A 19821-nucleotide genomic window follows, 5' to 3' on the forward strand; every position below is an offset into this window, starting at 1 on the left:
TAAATTTCTTATAATACATTGCAGGCTGAATTTTCCTGGTAATATTGGTTGTTCATTTCTTCTTTTGTGAATTGCCTGTCTGGGCCTGTTGTCATGTTTTGTAGCTGGACTGCTCATCTTTTCCTTATGGGCTTGAAGGAGTCCTGTATTTTAAGAGGGTTATTTTGTGAAGGGTGAGAGTCACAGACATCTCAAATAGTACTTAGTGTTTTATTTGAAGTTTTCCTCCTTCCTTCTTTCCTTCCTTCCTCCCTCCCTCTCTCCCTCCCTTCCCTCCTTCCTTCTTTCCTTCCAGTCTTTTCTTCCTTTTCTTGAAAAATAGAATTTTAAATGATAAAATGACAACTTTAACTATATAGTCTCGACATCCAAGATCAGTAGGTACACATTTTTCTTGATATTCTATAGAATGCTGCAGACTGAAGATTCATGCCTGTGCCTTATATTATGCATCCACATCTGCAGTATCTTACGTTTCTTTGTACTTCTCATAATACCTCAAACAAACACAAAACCAAACACAGGGAATCCATGGAAACCATGGTGACAGTTAAGACTGTCAACCGGGCAGGTTCTAGAATCACCTAGGAGACAGCTGCTGGATATGCCAATGAGAGTTTCAAGATTAGATAAATTGAGGAGGGACCCACTATAACTGTCTGGACGGAAGTTACGAGAGATGCGTAAGACTAAAGCAAGTTGAGCACCAGCATTCACTGCACTGTGCATCTGACTGTGGGTGCACTGTGACCAGCTGCCTCATGCTCCTCTGCAAGTCTTCCAACAGAACCAAAGTCAACCCTTCTCTCCTTAACTTTCTCTTTGTCCCGTGTTTTGTCACAGGAAGGAGAAAATCAACTCTGGTGTTCAGTTGTTTTTTAAAGATTTATTTATTTTTAGTGTGTGTGTATGAGTGTTTGACATGTATGGATATATGTGTACCACCTGTGCGCCTGGTGCCCTTGGACATCAGCAGAGGGTGCCAGATTCCCTGGAGTTAGACAGTTGTGAACTGCTGTATGGGGACCTGACTCATTTGCAGAAGCAGCAAGTGCTTTTAATCACTGAGGCATCTGTTCAGGCCCCAGTTGTACATTTTAGAGGACTCTAGTGTGATATTTATTCTCCCCCATGCTCCCTTCCTCCCTTGATGTTTCCTTCTTTCCCAGTATTGGAAATTGAACCCTGAGTCTGGCACATTCTATTCCATCATTGAGTTTTATTCTCAGTCCTATAATATTTCAACCAATCCATGTATCATGCACTAATGTCAATATTTTACATCATGAAGTTTATTCAGGGTTTATCTAGAAGCTATAATTTCTCTTTCCCAGATTATCATTACAGTACCCTAAATGGTTTCTCTCTCCTCTGTTACTCCCAGTTTATCTACCATTCAGCTAGAACCATGTTTTAGAAAGTGTAAACATGATATGTTATCCACTGTTCTCAATTTTCCAATGGTTTCTCACCCTACATAAAACAGAGTTCACATCACAGGTCATACAGCCCAAAATCCAAGCCTGCTGGCCTCTCTGATCTCAGACATTTTGTTGTTGTTGTTGTTTTTGAGCTCTGTGCAGTCAATTTAGCACCCCTGTGTTGGTCAAAGTTGCTAGGAAGGCCAGTTGGCTGACACCTGAACTTTGACCTGTGGAAAGTTGTGACCTCATCTTTTGAAACAGAGGAAGAAAGAAGATGCATACATCTCTACACTAAATTAGAATCTAATAGGATAGTGGCTGGTGGAACACTGGCTGCTCATCTTTAGCCCCTTACTGCCAGCTAACCTGGGATCATTCTCATGCATGCTGCTGCCTGGGTGTTTCCTCAGGGACTTGGGCAAATTCTACCTGCTCAGAGAGGCCTTCTGAGAATACTTTTTGTATTTGTATTTGCAGTCCCTTCCTCTTTTTCTGATTGTACTGTTCTCATCTGAGTAGTCACCACTTGCTGTGTGTCTCTTGCTACTGGCACTTTATGTGTCCTGCTGAATCCCCAAGGCTCAGTTATCAGTAGGTGATCATTCCTATCTGTGGAAAGGATGGTGATGGTATCGCACATAGCACATTGATTTCTAACTCTTTTGGCACTTTAACAAGTGTGAGAAAAATCATACAAAATTTATTATTGTGAATGACCTCATAGGATAAAGAGTGACAGTTATGTGCTCTGAGAGAGTCTTATGAGAAAATACCAGAGAAAACATGAACCTGTAATACCAAGGTAAACTGTTACAAATGTTTACAATCTTCCCCCCTAAAACTTTATAGAAAACTCTCCTGGTGTTTAATACTGTTCTATTGATAATATTATCTACAGGCCAAAGGGGTTTGTCACTGACCTTTGACATTAGAAGAAATAATAGAGGTCAACTTTATTTACTGAAAGAGGTTTCTTAGACTCTATACATTTCACTTATATTCATCAATTCAATACCTAGATCCTCTTATTATTCCACTCCAGCCACATTTCACTCACTATAGCTCTGCCATAAGGATCTTCCATAATACTCCCTTCATCTTCACTGTGATGGGATTCCTTGTATCTAGAATCGAGCACAGTCCTCCATGGAGTACTGAGTACAGAGGATATCCACATCTCTCTGGGTTTCTTAGTGCATGCTCAGCACAAACAAAGACTAAAACCTAAGCATCTAATCTTTATAACCATGACCCATGCACACTTACCAACTGTAGACTTTATATATACCACATTGATTTGGTTGTTAGCATATTTTCCTGCCAAGGCCCCTTAGGATTCTACTACTTGCTTCTTTACTATAATGAGTACCCAGTTTTCCTTGATTGTATGTTAGAAAGTGTCACACACAAAATATCCCCACTTCAGGAGGTAGAATTGTTAATCATTCCATTACCTAAGAGGAACTATTTTGATGTGCACTATAGCTTTAATATGGTCTGTGCCCTTCAAAACTCATGTTGAAATTTAATTCTCATTGTGAAATACTAAGAGGGTGAAAATTTAATCAAGCTATTATTTTTAGAGTGGGAATTTTATGAGGCAATTTGGATGGAAAAAAATCTAGAACAGCACCCTGTGATAGAATCCTGAATTTGAAAAAAAAAATGAGAGAAAACAGATGAAATAAACATGCATACAATCTTTTTCACTGCCATGCATGGCTGCACCACTTTAAGACTCTGCCATGGGGAAGGCCATCATCTGGCACAATCCTCAGCCTTAGACCTCCAGAACAATGGGCCCCAAATAAACCTATTTTGCTCAGATTTGTCTGGTTTGTGGGACTGTGCTGTTAGCAACAGCAAATGAATAGCAGGATCTAACCTGCCTCAATAGTATGCCTTGTGTCAGACCATTGTGAGGGTGACGATTCATCAGAATTGACAATACTGCATCTTTTCATCCCCTTCATTTGGGCTGCACAGTCTCATCAGTAAGAGGATGGACTGCATAATTGAATCTGCTTTTTGTCAACATGCACTGCTCCTTGGAGATCATCACTTTATGTTTCATTCTCATAATGATATGTATTTGTCTGTTTAGCTATAATTTGCCCAGGGGTTGTTCACAAGCCTCTGAATTTCATTCCCCATTCTTATCTACTCTTTTTTGGGAATGAGATAAAGGCATTTTTTCCTTTCACTGGGCTATCAGAGACTATTCAGGAATCCTGAGTAACATCTGCATGCTATTTGGAAGCTTGGAATTGTAGGCCTGAAATCCTTTAAAGCTACTAAACATTGTCTTTCAAATTTTTACCTTTCTTTGCAACTGCATTGCTCTAATTCACTTACTCAGCTTTCAACATGTACAGGACTTTGTACTTTCTGCCAAGGATACAGTTTAGCACATAGGACTTCATAGTTAAATAGGACAGACAGAAATGTAGCAAGTTTCAACACAATAAGATACTTAAGGGTGTTGTGGGTGCAACCAGGTGCAGTGGGTTTGAATTTTAGAAAGACCCTGCTGGCCACAGTGGAGAATTGGGATTTTTTACACCAGAATGTGTAAGACACTGCAAAATGCCCACATACTTTTCTTAATCCCCTCAACAACCTACTAGATAAATGCCATTAAATTCCTGCTTTATAGATATAGAATAGAATGCTAGACATATCACCACACTTTTGCAATGTCAACAGACCAGGAAGGAACAGGGCTAGGACTAAACTCCCATCTTTCTGCTCTGCAGAGCCCTCCAAATCATGGACCCCAGGTCCTGACATGCTCACTTCCTAGTCCATTCAGACATCACTCCCAGTAGCATTCATTTTGGAATTGCTCTGGTGTGACAACGCTAGTAGTGGAAAAGCAAAAGCAATTGATGTTACTAATCCATTTTGGCAACACTGGTCATGGGATCTGCATTCACAGGTTCTGACTCAGTTGCTGTTGAGTCGGTCCATACGTTCATTGTTAAGTATGCTTTTGGTGATCGTCTTTTGAGTTTAATAAGTATTACTTCCTGTAGCTATGTTCAATAACACAACAGTGGGAAGAACCAAAGAAATCATCTTTGGAGGGAAAGGCAACTAGCTGCTAAGTTGCCTAAAGACAATAGGTCTAATTGGCATTCTTTTCTTTTCTTTTGCAAAGCACTAAAACTCTAGTAGAAAGAGGTTGCCATGTTCTTCTGTGTTAAATACCTAGTTAATTTTGGAGATGTCTAAATGACCCTCCTCAAATGACCTGTCAGCAAGGGAAGGGAAGAAAGACGTGCTGGCAATGCTCTGAAAAGTTTGCTTAGAGAAGAAACAAATGCAAGAAGAGTAAGTGAAAACCTTACAAGTTGTGATTCATTATTAATCCCACTCCTGTAATTCACAACAAATTGACTAATAGTCTGCCTCCCTTTCTCCCTCCCAACACCAAATTACTGCATGTAGTAGATTACAAACTTGACTAGGAGAAGCAGCAATATTCCATTAATATTTATAAGTGTCATAATGCTCATATTTCCCATATATTTGGAAAATCAGCCCAAGTAATTAAAGAGAATTGGGGAATTATAAAGATGAAAATATCAGAAAAATTGCTCATGGAGTTATCAACCCTATTTTACTTCTACTTTTACATCTTAATGACTTAATTTTGCACTGATGGCACTTTTAAAATTTCTTAGATTAAAAAAAACAATTTCATTGTTATCCAAGAAATACAGTCATTTTTTTCAGAGAGGAAACTTACATCATTGGCTTTTCCACAACATATCGAAAGTGTTTACTTCCAATGATTTTCACCATGATTTCCGGCATTGGCTCTGATCTATGGGAGGTCTGCCAACCTGAAGACATGAATGGTCTCTCTCCAAATCTTGTTAGGTCCTTAGGGTTAGAAAATAAATAGGTTCTCCTCTTGATTTCCCACCAGGTAGTTATGGATTCCTTATCAACCACATCAACAATAACATCAGGACTTACTGGCATTATATAGACTACTCCACTATAGTGACTAAGTTAAAGATATTTGAAAACATCAGGAGGAACAGAAAGATCATTGCATTCCATGATTTTCCTTAAAAGCAGAAGATGAAATTCTTACGTAAAGGATGCAGCAAGACTAAAACAGGTCTGACAAACCTTGTTAAAATGACTCTCTTCAAACCTCAAATAATTCAGTTGCTCTATTACAATTATTCCTTATCCAGTTCTGACATAAGCAATTTATTCTAAATACTTTTTGGAGAAGTCTCACTTCCTTATTGCGGGTGGGGTAGCAGCTTCTTGTGCTATGTAAAGCGTGTATTACATAATGCATATGGTTCTTTTCCGTTAATTCTCCAAATATCCAGAGCCTGGGAAAATTGGGTAAAAGGCTGTCATCCCTATACCTCACTTAACACTCCCAATAAAGTTTCCTTTTACATTTTTAAAATTACATTCGTGTGTGTGTGTGTGTGTGTGTGTGTGTGTGTGTGTGTGTGTGTAAGTCAGAGAAGAACCTGATGCAATCAGTTTTCTCCTTTTACCATGTATTTCCTAGCTAGTGAACTCATGTTCAAAGGCCAAGCCATCTCCCCAGCCAGGGTGTGAGGTACTATTAATAACCATGACCGTTCTTGCTTCACCGTCAAGGGAAGAGGTACGCATAGCTAGAGCTGTCAGTTCCAGAAGAAGTTCTGCAAAGCACACAAACTGAGTCCTTAGGTGACTACATTTTTCTCCACTCCAGGGCCTGGGATGGGATTATTCTGAGGCCAGAGGAGAAAGCTGGGCTGTATTAGAACACTTGAATCAAAGATCATCTCTGATACTCCCTTTTGCCATCTGTGATTCCTGTTATGCTCAGAGACTTTCGGTGCCTCCAGAAAACAAAGTGTTTGAAGAAGCATTGTACTTTGAAAAGGGGATTCATTATCTCCCATCGGTACTGACAGCTACCAGCCTCAGTAATTGAAAACCAGCTTGAGATAAGCCCAGGGTGTTTAAACCGAGTGATGCTAGGTGAACCCGGTTGACCACTTCTTTTCAGAGAGTCCATGAGACGTCTAGAACTTACTCTAATTTAAACACTGGCTTTACTGATTGGGAAATTGAGGCCAAATGCTAGCTCACCACGGTGATTGGAGGGGAAAGGAGAGGGTAGGAGTCTTTCCAGTGTTCTGCTCTGATAGCTACCACAGGGTCCTTCCCAAGAGTCCAGTTCACTTAGTACGAATAGCAAGCACTAAAGCCCTAGAAGAAACTGCATCCAGCCCACCACAGGCTCTTTAAAGCTGTGGGTGTGGAAAACCAAAACTGGGATTTGAGACTATCAGGTTTGCTATTTGCCCCGCAGTGGGGCATCAGCCTTGTGCTGGGACCAGAGGGGCAGGCAGTCTTACCGCTGAAGTGGTGCTTCCTACCCAGGAAGTTCAGAAGTACGAGTGCTTCAGTCTAAAAAAACAACCCAGAATGTTGGCAAGGAGCTTCAGAATCCAGCCAATCACAGCGCCTGGATCACGGCAGGGGCCTGGCAGCCCTGTTGCTAAGGACGCACAGAGGCTGCTGCTGGGTGGAAAACAGATTTCTCCTCACCTACTGGTGGCTGCCAGTCCTGGGGGTGGAGGGAGGGACCAGGTGTCCCAGGGTGTGGTTGCTGACAGGAGGAAGCTGGATGTTTTGAAGTCTGTGCTGAAGGTTCTCTGAGCCTTCCCAGAAGCCCATCTTGCTCACCTCTGGACTGATGTTGCTTCACCCTTCCACTTAGACTTCCGTTTTCTGAAACTTGCACAGGTTGAAGTCTTTAGACTAACCCATGCTGGGGATGGCATGGCTTTGGGTAAACCTCTTCTTTGCTCCAGGATTGTTTCCTGCTGTACAGTGATGCAAAACAACAAACAAGATAATTTGTTAACAATAAATAAATTTAAAACACTTGGAGATGTTGTAACTCAGTTGATTGATTGTCTAGCCTGCGTGAGGATCTGTGTTTAATCCCCACCATGAAGATCTGGGTTCGATCCCCAATACTGTGTAGACAAGGGGTGATGGTGAGTGCCTATAATCCAGGAACTCGGATAATAGGAGGACCAGAAGTCCAAAGTCATTCTTGGCCACCTGTTCCAGTTAAGTCTGGGCTACATAAGATCCTGTTACAAAATAAGTAAAGAAACAAAGTTTTAATAATGACCTTGAATGCCATCTATATGCAAGATCATTTATTTGAGCCAGAGAGGTATTGCATTATTGACAACTGCCAACTAAATATTTTGCTTTTATTTTTAAGGACAAGTAACTGAAGCTTGGGTATTGTGAAATTACCAAGACCCCCTCCCCCAAGAGTCAAGAGAAGGAGCTCAATTATCACAGGGCCTCTCCGTTCTTGTATCAAACATCCCTTCAGGTGTAGAGACCAATGGTTTGCATAGTTTGGTCTCAAGATAGATCTCTCGATTCCAGCTCAAACCCTGCAATTTCTATTTGAACAAACCTATAGTGCAGTTTTCATCCTTCCTAATGCTGAGACCTCATGTGGTGACCCCCAACCACAAAATTATTTCATTGCTGCTTCATAACTGTAATTTTGCTACTGTTATGAATTATAATGTAAATATTTGCTATGCAGGATATGACCTGCACCGCCCCCCCCCCATGAAAGGGTTGTATGACTGCCAGGGGGTCGAGACCCACAGGTTGAGAACATTGGCTCCACTGGCTTAGCACACCAATTGGAGTTTGATTTACTCAGCGTAACTCAGTATATCCCTCCTCCTGCATAACTTTTCTGTCCAACCCAGATTTCTAGGTTCTCTGTCCTCTGTTCAAAGACTGTAAATATGAGTAATGGCACTTTAATTTGACTCCAAAATGGTATCATTGTATCAACTCCAGTCTAAGGACCTGCCTTCAGGCCCTGGCTCTGCTGTCTTTGCAGTTTTACTGGGGCCTCTGCTGCCAGTTGCAGGCAAAGAAGGATGGCCTTACTTCAGGGCCTCACTCTATAGACGTCAGGAGACACAAGCAAAACTCATGATACACAGTGCCATGGGAACAAAATATCTCCTTCTCCCACCTGCAGCCCTGTTTTCACACTGTAGACCGCCCAGCCTTCCCAAGGCCCAGCTCTAACAGAACCTCTTCTGTTAGAGCTCAAAGTCCCAGAGGCCCATGGTTTGTTTACATATTCTGTTCTCACTCCAGGCTTAAACACAGCAATTTCTGTTTGAGCAAACCACTCGTAGATAGAGCATGCCCTGAAATTTGAGTTTCTTAGTATAACTTTCCATTCTCCTGGAAACTTTCCCATCTAACCCTTTCTTTGGGGTGTTTTTTGTTTTTTGTTGTTGTTTTTTTCCTTTCTAAGTAATCTTTGTGAGGCTGTCACTTAAATTGTTCCTTCAACAGTACATCTTCCTAAAACTGATTAGACTATTGACCAACTAACTTTAGAAACGAAGGAAGCCTGATGTCTGGTGGGACTATCAGGAAGTGAGGAAGGATGTTGAGATTTTTGGTGCAGGTTTGTACTAACAAACTCTGTCAGGATAGCTGGTCAACAGTGGGAAGCAGAGCTGAAAATGAAACAAATAGAAAGGAGAGGTCAGCACAGAGTCTGGGTGCAGCTGGGCCTGAAATGGGATTAGTGATCTTAGAAACAGGTGTGAACAATTTCCTTTTATGCTGAAGATATTTTTGAGATAGACCTTCATTAATAAAAATTCCTAAAATCACCATTGCTTCTCTTGAAAAATTCAGATTCTCTTAAAAGTTCAGATGTGGGACCCAGTTAGTCAATTGGATGGAGTAGTGGTTTAAATAGGTATGGCCCCCATAGACTCATGTGTCTGTATACTTGGCCTATATGGAGTAGCACTATTAGGAAGTGTGGCCTTGTTGGAGGAAGTATGTCACTGTGGGGATGAGCTTTGAGGTTTCATATACTCAGGCTACATCCAGTATGGGACACAGTTCACTTCTTGTTACCTGCGGATCAAGAAGTAGAACTCTCAGTTCACCCTCCAGCACCATGTCTGCCTGCATGCTGTCATGCTTCTTGCCATGGTGATAATAGGCGAAACCTCTGAAACTGTAAGCCACTCCAATGAAATGTTTTCCTTTATAAGAGTTGACAAGGTCATGGTGTCTCTTCACAGCAATAGAAACCCTAACTAAGATGGCATTTTCAGTGTTACTGTAAACTCTGGTGTGAAGCTTGAAGAAGCAGTAAATTATGTCCTTTGACTTTATAGGTTTTACAATGGCCTACTTCAACTAAGACATTGGCAGGATCAACTGGGCCCTTTAACCAAGCTGGTTGTTGTCAGATGAAATTTGATATATTTTTTTCAGACCCAAGGGAAATTCTGCTTTGCCACTTTTGAACCCATGAGCTGGAGCATTCCATTTAATTATTATGTCTGTAGAGTGGAGCCTAATAATAATGACTGTTTCAGGGTTGCACACTAGGCACTTGGAAACATCCCCTCAAATTTAATAGACTTACAGTAGACTACACATTTATTAGTAATTGTGCAAGTAACACAGCAAATATTTATCATGTGCTAGAAATTGTTCTGAGAGTTTTACCATCAACACTCCATGGTAACAGTCTTTACAACTTTAAAAGACTATTAATTCTCTTGTTTTAAAGAAGAGAAACTGAGCTTAGCAAAGATACCCTGCTTGCGGGGATGTAGCTGGGATGTCAGAACTGTAAGGCAAGGCCAGGTATGCCTGACTCCAGGAATAGTCAGCTATTCCTATTCGGTTCCTCTGTGGATGCTAGTTGTTGTCATTACAGTCATTCCTGTTAGTGTTCCTGGTGATGGTATTTTGAGGCTGAGATCTCCTACAGCATTGTAGAATGCACAGCAGTTATGAAGCAGGACTGGGGATTTTCATCTCTCACTCTGCTTTATGAAATAACATGACCAAGAAACACCTCTCCTGTGGTTTATATTAAACAAGGCAAAACAAGAGGCTCTGCAGTAAATGTCTCCATAAGATTAAATACTGTGGTTAAAACCACCTTCCCGGGATTCAGCAGCTTTAGATTACGAGTCACCAGAGAAAGCTTCTACAGAAACGTCTCCATTCGATGTCAGCTCTCTTGTTTTTCCCCAAAGAAAGATGAATTGCTGTAATAAGAGAACCAAAGAATGCCCCCTCCCCAAATGTCAGGACTTTCCATTTACCATCAAACAGAGGTATGGAGAGAAGAATGGGATCCAGTGCTTTGCTTTGGTCCATATAAGTCAAAGTTGAATGAGTATACAAACAGGAAGTAATAAAAACTGCTCTTTGAACAGCTTAATCATAGATCTATAAAAATGAGGCATTTTGTAGTGAATTCCCTGACCAACAGAGAAGACATCAATACTGAGCTGTATTACAAAAAGTAGTGGATTTTGCTGTTTCATTCCTTCTTTTCCTCCTTTCTTTTCTCTCCCTCCCATCTTCTCTTCCTCCTCTCCTCCTCCCACCTTCCCTCTCTCCTTAATATTATTATTTTATTAATTAATTTATTTTTCTATTATCAGCATGATACAGTATAAATTCTTATCCTAATAGTGAAATACTTCATTGAGGCTTACCCAGCAATTGAATAAAACCAAAACTTATTATAAGCCACAGTCATCCTAGGGTCCCCCATGGTATATAGCCTCCCTGGTTCTGTGGGTTGCAGTCTGATTGTTCTTTGCTTTATATCTAAAATCCACTTATGAGTGAGTACATACCATGTTTATCCTTCTGGGTTTGGGTTACCTCACTCAGGATGATATTTTCTAGTTCCATCCATTTGCCTGCAAATTTCATGATGTCATTGTTTCTCTCTGCTGAGTAGTAAGTACTCCATTGTGTATATGTACCATTTTCTTAATCCATTCTTCAGTTGATGGGCATCTAGGTTGTTTCCAGGTTCTGGATATTACAAATAGTGCTGCTATGAACATAGTTGAGCATGTATCTTTGTGGTATGATTGAGCATTCCTTGGGTATATGCCCAAGAGTGGTATGGCTGGGTCTTGAGGTAGATCGATTCCCAATTTTCTGAGAAACCACCATACTGATTTCCACAGTAGTTGTACAAGTTTGCATTCCCACCAACAGTAGAGGAGGGTTCCCTTTACTCCACATCCTCTCCAACATTGACTGTCATTAGTGTTTTTGATCATTGCCATTCTGACAGGTATAAGGTGATATCTCAGAGTCATTTTGATTTGCATTTCTCTGATGATTAAGGATGTTGAGTATGTCTTTAAATGTCTTTCAGCCATTTGTGATTCTTCTTTTGAGAATTCTCTGTTTAGCTCTTTAGCCCATTTTTTAATTGGATTGATCAGTATTTTGATGTCTTGTTTCTTGAGTTCTTTATATACTTTTGAGATCAGTCTTCTTTTCTCCAGGAGACTAATGGGGACCTTAGCTGAACAGACAAAGGAGTGCCAGACTGCTTCTAGAAGAGAACAGAGTAGAAAGCTGAAAAGAGGCTGTAACATACAGACTAGATGGAAACACTTTGGATATGGAGTGCTGAAGTGCCATAAAAATGAGTAAACTCGGTAAAAGATATATGTCCTTTCCCAACTCTGGAAGCTGGCAGTTTCACAGGGCTCATTCCATCAGAGTGTAAAGTGCCTCTTTGCTATCCACTGGCAGTTTTCTGGCCACTCAGGCATTTATTTCTTAACTTGTAGATAAACTTGATGTTCATGATACATTCTTCTCTTGTGTGTGTATGAGTCCACATTTCTCCTTTTTTACAAGGGCACAAGTGATAGTGGTTTAGATTCTCATCTCTATGTAACTTTGTCTTTTCCTCTGCTGTAGGATATCTTTCTGTATGCTGTGAATATGTGTGGTTCCCATTGGATAATAAATAAAGCTGTTTTGGCCTATGGCAAGAAAGCTTACAGCCAGGTGGGAAATCCAAGCAGAGATACAGAGAGAAGAAAGGAGGAGTCCAGAGAGAAATCTGCCTGCTGCCCAAGGAGCAACAAGATGCCAGCAGATCAATCACACCACAGCCATGTGGCAACCTATAGATTAATAGGAATGGGTTAATTTTAAGATGAAAGAGCTAGCTATCAAGAAGCTGAAGCCAAAGGCCATACAGTCAAAGGCCGTTCAGTTTGTAATTATTATAAGCCTCTGAGTAATTATTGTATAAGCAGCTGTAGGACTGCAGGTTGGATAGATTTGCCCGGACTGCTGGGCAAGGCAGGACCAGAGAAATTTCCATATACATTCCTCTGTTACTACCCTCTATCTATATAGAGCCACAGTGGGAGATACTGAAGGGTAGGTTAGTACTTCTATTGACAAATTCAGGAACACATAAATCAACAATGTAACAAGCCCAGGAGCCCAATTTGCACTTAGCATGGTACTGGTATCACTTCACACAAACTACCTTGCTTTTCTGTGATCAGATTTCTTCTTGGGCAATACTAATTACATACATAAATATGAGCATACAATGTTTGAAAAGATAGCTTAGAAAAAATATTTGGTCCACACACAAGGTTGCTGCCTTTGCACTCACCTCCTCAATGGGCTTTATTAAGGCCTTTTTGTTTGGCCCCTAATCCTTTATGTCTAGTATTTCTCTTCTTAGTCAATTGCTTGCACATGCAGTCTCATGGCACCAGGGATTTCTGCATGCCTTTGCAGTCTTTGTTTGCCTGAGAAACAGCAAAGCTTCCTCATAGCTCAGCTCCTGACTTGGAAGCTCAGATTTGATTCCACTGGTGAAGTTGTGCCATAATGTCTCTTATCAACTGATCCATTCTTCAGTAAACTGGCATTTTAATGAAAGTACTCTTTCCTTAGTGATCACTGCTTTAGGAATTCACCCCTGCTCAGCCACTTTTCACTTTTTAAAAAAAAATATTTTTATTAAATTTGTTCTTTGACAATTTCATCCATGCACATGATTACATTGTAATTACTCTCCCCTTCTACTCTTTCTTATCTCCCTTCCATCTCAGACTCCCCAAGCAATCCATTGTGCAGACTTACAAATTTCTGTTTTGTTCTTTTAACCCTTTAGCTATGTCCAGCTGTTTAGTCCATCTCTCTTCAAACTATTTTAAAGAAATTCCTAGTGTTATTAGAGACAGGTTCTTACTGTCTAGCCCTGACTGGCTCAGAACTCAATGTGTAGACTAGGCTTGCACTCACAGAGATTTACCTGCCTCTGCTTCCCAGGTGTGATTGTGGGCATCAAAGGCATACACCACTGTGGCTCTCCTCCTTCCTTGGGACCGTGGCTGCTGGTCTTTGAGGGTGGAAGGAGCAGAAGCGGGAAACAGAGTTCAGATGGCTGTGGATATGATGGAGACAGCCCTCTGGGAGATGACTTTGGTGAATCAGATCAACTTTATCCCAGAGTATAGGAAAAATATAGGATTGGGAAGCCTGGTGGCAAATTCTAATTTGCATTAAGTAGCACACTCTATTCATAAGGCTGGGTTAGTGGCAGAGGGGTCCTATAGCAAAGCTCCTAGTACAAGTCTTAGTCACCATATGTTGAGCAGGGGGGAAGTTCTTCTAGCAGGAAACCTTGCCAAAGGTCACAGGAGGGATAAATCAGGCATTCAGGTTTAGACACAGCTTTCAGATAAGGTCAATTCTATTTGGGCCTAGACACATTCTCTAGATAAGGGAAGGTAGAGAAAAGAAGGTCTTGCTAAGAAGAGAGTCATTCTCACTTTGCTCAGCCTAGGTGAAGGGAGGAGGTGACTGAACCTGCCTTGACTGAATCTACCAGGCTGAGCTGAATCCCCAGGGGTGTCCTTGCCTGGAGGAGATGGGGATGGGAGTGGGCTGTGGGGAGGGGCAGGGCTGAAGGAGGGAGGACAGGGGAATTCGTGGCTGATATGTAAAGTTAAATTAAAGTATAAAATAATTTTTTAAAAAAGAGAGTCCCTTGTGTTGTTGAGCATTGGAAAGAGCTGCCAAGCCATGACAGACTGCAATATGTGACCATGAAGACCTCCCAACACACCACTATACCTAGTTATATAACTATATTTTAAATTTTGTTGCAAGATATATGTCCATGTGGCTTTTTTTTTATATTCCCTTTGTTTTGGATAGCCCTCCCCTTACCTCCTCATTTCCTCTATTCCCTTCTGCATAATCTTTTCTACACTTAGTAGTCGGTCGCTTTTATTAATGATAACTTCTATGTCCTATTCATATCACTCATTCTAGGCAGAGTACTGGCACATAGCGCATGATCACAAATGTATATTAGATTTATGAAAAATGATCATGATTATTTGTAATATAACATGATGTTAACAAGTAATCATATGTAAAAAAGAACCAAAGCCTCTAAATAGAGAATTTATTCAAGGTCTATTTATTTAAGGTTTCCTTTGTGTGACTTACTGGACAAGGCAATTTTTATGTAGTACCTCTTTAAATTTTAGTAATACAGGAATGTATTACATGCTCTGTTATTGTGATAGGACAAGACCATGCGAAGTTCCTCCATTTTGTATTCTTGCTGAGGCCAGTTTAGGTTTGACTAGAATTTGATCTCCTTGATGGAGAATCTCATGGAAAATTACTCAATTCTATTCTAGGAATGTGAGGTAGAGATGCTCCCAAGCAAATTAGCTTGGTTTCTGTTAAACTGTGTGCTTAGGCAGTATCTCCCCTGACCTTCAATTAACTGCTTATCTTAGCTTCTGTTAAACTCCTTGCTTGCACAAAACCTTCCCCCGCACCAGAATGAAGTTTTTGCCTTTAAAAAAAAAACCCTTATTCTAAATTCTTGGGGCTATGCTTGGGTCCAGAACACCCAAATGTAGTCCCAGCCAACAGGAATAAAGACTTCCAATTGACTATAGATTGTGTCTCTATAGTCTAGTTGGCTCTAGTGGTCTTCTCTGGTAGGTTCCCAATAACATTATGATGACAAGGAAACTGCTCTCAGAATGGATTAACCAATATGCCTCATTATAGTAGTGAACAGACCACTAGAGCCAACTCTAGCCAAATGAAAGCCTCTCATAGAATGCATGCCAGGGACTTAGAGGAGAATTGCCCTTTTCTGATTCAGATAAGTTGTTCTCTGTGAGTCTGATATTCATTTTTTTCATCCCTCAGACAATAGGCAAGAAAATAACCAAACTTAGTTCATGAGCTTACATCACTTCTATTAAAGAGTCTCCAAACATAAAACTTCTTAGTTTGTCCCCCTTGAGAAAAAAATCAGTATGTCTAGCACAGGTCTGTGAATGTCTAAATGGACCAACTTTTGTATTAGCAGAATATACCAGTGCAGAATCATAAGTAAAACTGTTGCTCAGAGCCCTTAGCCAGGGGTTCTAAGGTTTAGAAGCCCGAATTAGAGTAACCTGGCAGGAGGTTGAATAAGTTGCCCAAGGTCTAGCCAACAGTAAGTGGTAAGGCATGACTCTGAGTCATGTTTGTTGAGGTAGATAGCTTATGCTTCCTCCTTGGAGCATTATGTTTATAAACTATGGAGTGTAATAGACGAGTCAGGAGAAGGTAACCAAGAAATCCCAAGATTAGAAGCACAGGAGAAAGTTTCCTATGCTCTGGCTTGTCAGGTAAGGTACTTGCTTTTAAGCTTTAAAATATTTAAACAGATTTAGCACTTCAGACTGAATATACCCCTCCACCACTTCATATGCTGAAACATACCCCCAAAGTGATAGTCTAAAAGCAGAGGCTCTGGAGAAGAGCCTGGTGGTGCTGGAGGCCCCAGAGTGGCTGTAAATTAGAACAAGTAAGATCTTTGACTCTAACGCTGGAAGTTTGGATTCAAATGTGGCTCTGCCACGTCCTTGGGCATTTGTGGTTAATATAGTAACCTACCAATACTGGCTAATATCAATTACTGCATTTTTTAAAAAACACTTGTTACTGTAAAATATTTACTAAGTAAAGACATTCTACTGAATGTTTTATATACTCACCAACACATTAATCATCATTAGAGTAGGGAGTGTTGTCCCCACTGAAGGGAATAGTGATGGGGAGAAATTAAGCAATGTATACAAGATGGCAGGTAGATTGACTCCTCTTTGTATAATTATCTCCTTGACATCTGAGGGAAGAGCAAGTAAACATATAGCACATGGACAGAGTATATCAGAGGTCTAGGTGCACCTTTTTTCCTCTATGAGAGTTCCTGCTGCTGTCAGCTCCAGCTTCTTATTACTGAGAGTCTCAGTGTCATACTTCATTCATGAACGATTGAAGAAGAGCAAAGAAGCTGGATCTATTTCCTGATACTACTTCAGGGTCTGAAGGAAGAATTTGTGTGTATATTCAGGACTTTTCAACACATAACATCTCTACTGCTCATCAATCAGCATAAACTTCTGTGGGAGAAACAGAAAGTGGCTCAGAGAAGGAATGTTTCTTGATAGCACTTTTAAGTGACCTCAATTGTTTTTAATGATGAAATTCACAGGTAGAGACCTATCTATCAAACATATAGTGATATAATATTAAGGCATTATAGTGAGTCATTGAAGATGCAATGATAAATCAAGCTGCAGTTCTACTTTTGGGATTCGAGAAATAAAACATGACTACAAATAAATACTATGGAATATAAGGTAAGAAGTAGTTACAAAAAATAAGTAATAAAAGTCAAAACGCATGACAATTACTTCAAAATAATGATACAAGGGAAGATTTTATTGAAGAGTTAATATATGTTATATATATATGAATTAATAATATTGAAGAGTTAATATACTAAAAGGTAATAATTGGCAGATAAAAGGGGGAGAGAAAATATACAAAGCAGAGGGAATAACAAAGCCAAAAATTATGATATGATCAAGGAACACTCTACTTTCATCTGGAGAATGGTGGAGGACAGAATTAGGAAGGATGTTGAAAATCTTGAGTATCAGACTAGAATGCATTTATTTGTTTTAATTAGGGCAGAGTGTTACATATTTTGCTTGTGTTCTGACAAATGATGCTTGCCTGGAGATCAGAAAAGCAGAGCAACCAGCCACTAGAGACTTCTTACCTCTATGAAATCTCAGACGGAATGGGGGGTGAGATCTTGTTTCCACCTGCCTTATATTCATGTCTCTACCTACCAATGCTAGTATTAAAGGCGCGATTCTCCCTAGTGCTGGGATTAAAGGCAGAAGCCTGCCATGTGTTGGGATAAAAAGAATTATCCTACCTAGTGCTAGGATTAAAGGCATGAACCTCCCATGTGTTGGGATTAAAGGCGTACACTACCACCACCCGGCTCTATTTCTCTTTTAGACTGGTCCAATCTCATGTAGGCCAGGGTGGCCTTGAACTCCTGATCTTCCTGCTTTCTCCCAAGTGCTGGGATTAAAGGTGTGCTACCACTACTGCCTGGCCTCTGTGGTTAAATAGTGGCTAGCTCTGCCCTCTGATCTCCAGGCAAGCTTTATTTGTCAGAACACAAACAAAATATCATACAACAGCAGAGAGATGTGCATATTTCATATGTGAATGAAATCATCTCTCTTATAGTGTTAGTCAGAAAAAATAAATGACATATACTAACATATATTACCTACATCTCAGTACTCATAGAAATAAAAGTCAGGCCTGCAAGATGGCTCAGCACATAAAGGCACTTGCAGCAACCTTAGTTCAATCCCTAAGGTCCATATGGAGAAGAAGGGAACTGACTTCCAAAGATGTCCTCTGCCTTACACATATACACGTACACACACACACTGAATATAATAGAAAAAGAAGTAAATGAAAGTCAAGTTTTCATTCACACAAAATGTAGACATTTCTCTAAGACAATTTTCCTCCATGTGCTGGTTCAAATATCTGGTCCAAGTTTCTTGTTTTCTTGATGTCTGTGGAAAGAGAAAAAACGTGTTGGAGAGCTACCCAACTTAAAGAAAATGGTTTGTTTTATAAGAAACACGTGCAGTTTCTGCTTGCAGCACAGTGGTTAGAATGAGTGAGTCAGACCTCCCGAACAGCAAAAGAGAGGAGTTGGAAAGTAGGTTTCCATGTGACTGGAAAGAGTAAAGTGTGTAATGATGAGCCCACTGGTCTGCCATTCTCCACTTGCATAAAATTAGCTGTAGTTCAGAACATGTTTGTATTTTCAAACAGAATGGAGACATGTAAGATTTTTAATAGGATGTTAATAGGCATTTTCCCATCTGTTGCATTTACTATTTTGTTTATCTACCCACAACACATACTGAAAGAAAGATACCTACTTCCTTCTATAATCTGCTTGTTATTATCTCTAGAGAGGTGTAAATTGGTGTGCATTGCATGAGATGTGAGTGAGCTTTGCTGACACACAGCTGACACCTCCTTTGGATTCAGCTATATGCTTCCTGCCTTAATCATGATCATCCAGCTTCCTAGTTACAACATGATGAAAGAGAATACAGTGCTTACAGAATAAAGCACATGAGTACAATGTGAACACACATTCATATCCACATAGCCTCTGATGTCTGATATTTTGCTATATTACCTCAAAATACTTTCATTTTCTCTGTGATAAAATGTAGAGTTTACATGCTTTAATCAAATCCTGGGCTCTGGAGTCAGAAAAAAAAAATGAGCTAGGAATCTAATTCTATGAACTAATTGTCTTGTGGCCTTGAGTCTCAGTTTCTCTGTTTTGAAGATGCCATTGATAAAAATGGCATCGTTCTACAACATCTTAACTAAAATGCATGCTAAATATTTTACATACATTTGACTTTCTTGCTCACATGCTTCCCTTTTTCTCTCTCCCTTCCTCCTTTCTTCCCTTCCTCCCTTCTTCCCTATGCCCTCCCTGTTACTGATTATAGGGGCTTGGGCTGAGTTTCAAAGTTCTTGACCATTTATTCAAAGGAATGACCTAAAGAATTACACATATTTTCAAAAGTAGCAAGAAAAGTTTATGTAAAAGAAAGTAATAGTACAGGTCAAGATTGGCAGTGGGCCATATATGTAAAGATCCTCCAGGACCATAGTTATTATTTGAAACTTCTTTTTATGGGGTTGATAGGAATTTGCTTGATAGATTAGGTCAGACTATCACTTTTCTATAGTGCATGTCTCTCCCATAATGCATCTGATTATAATATATGCATGCCCAATTATTCATAGGTATAGGATGGCAAATGGGAAGGATCTCCTTAAAAGTTCACAGGAGGACTCAGTTTTATCTGACTGTTCACTTATCCAAAATCAGTTCAATCTGTTTGTTTTTGGATACACTGGGAATATATTGGAGTAGAAAATCTCTAAGTCTGATTTTTGTTAGGGGAGGAAAAGCCTATTACGTTGTTCAGAGAGGAGTGTACTCACAGCCCAGTGCAGGTGGGGTATAAAGTTGTTTATTAAATGAGTTATTAGGAGAGAGCCTAGTGTGCAGGTAAAAGACAGGTAAAGGAAT

General features: G+C 40.1%; 1 protein-coding gene across 3 annotated transcripts in view; it reads right to left on the reverse strand.

Moving 5' to 3' along the window:
* C2H1orf87 (chromosome 2 C1orf87 homolog) overlaps positions 1 to 6936 on the reverse strand; it is a 70747-nt gene extending 63811 nt beyond the window's left edge. For all 3 annotated transcript variants that reach the window (XM_076564529.1, XM_006974030.4, XM_042271439.2), the window contains exons 1-2: positions 6812 to 6936; positions 5176 to 5312 (exon numbers count right to left, since the gene is read on the reverse strand). In XM_076564529.1, the coding sequence (XP_076420644.1) occupies positions 5176 to 5282 (107 nt within the window). In that variant the 5' untranslated portion in view covers positions 5283 to 5312; positions 6812 to 6936. The remainder of the gene's footprint in view (positions 1 to 5175; positions 5313 to 6811) is intronic.
* Positions 6937 to 19821: the final 12885 nt, after the last annotated feature.

The sequence above is a fragment of the Peromyscus maniculatus genome, chromosome 2 (genome assembly GCF_049852395.1).
Source record: "Peromyscus maniculatus bairdii isolate BWxNUB_F1_BW_parent chromosome 2, HU_Pman_BW_mat_3.1, whole genome shotgun sequence".
NCBI lineage: Eukaryota > Metazoa > Chordata > Mammalia > Rodentia > Cricetidae > Peromyscus > Peromyscus maniculatus.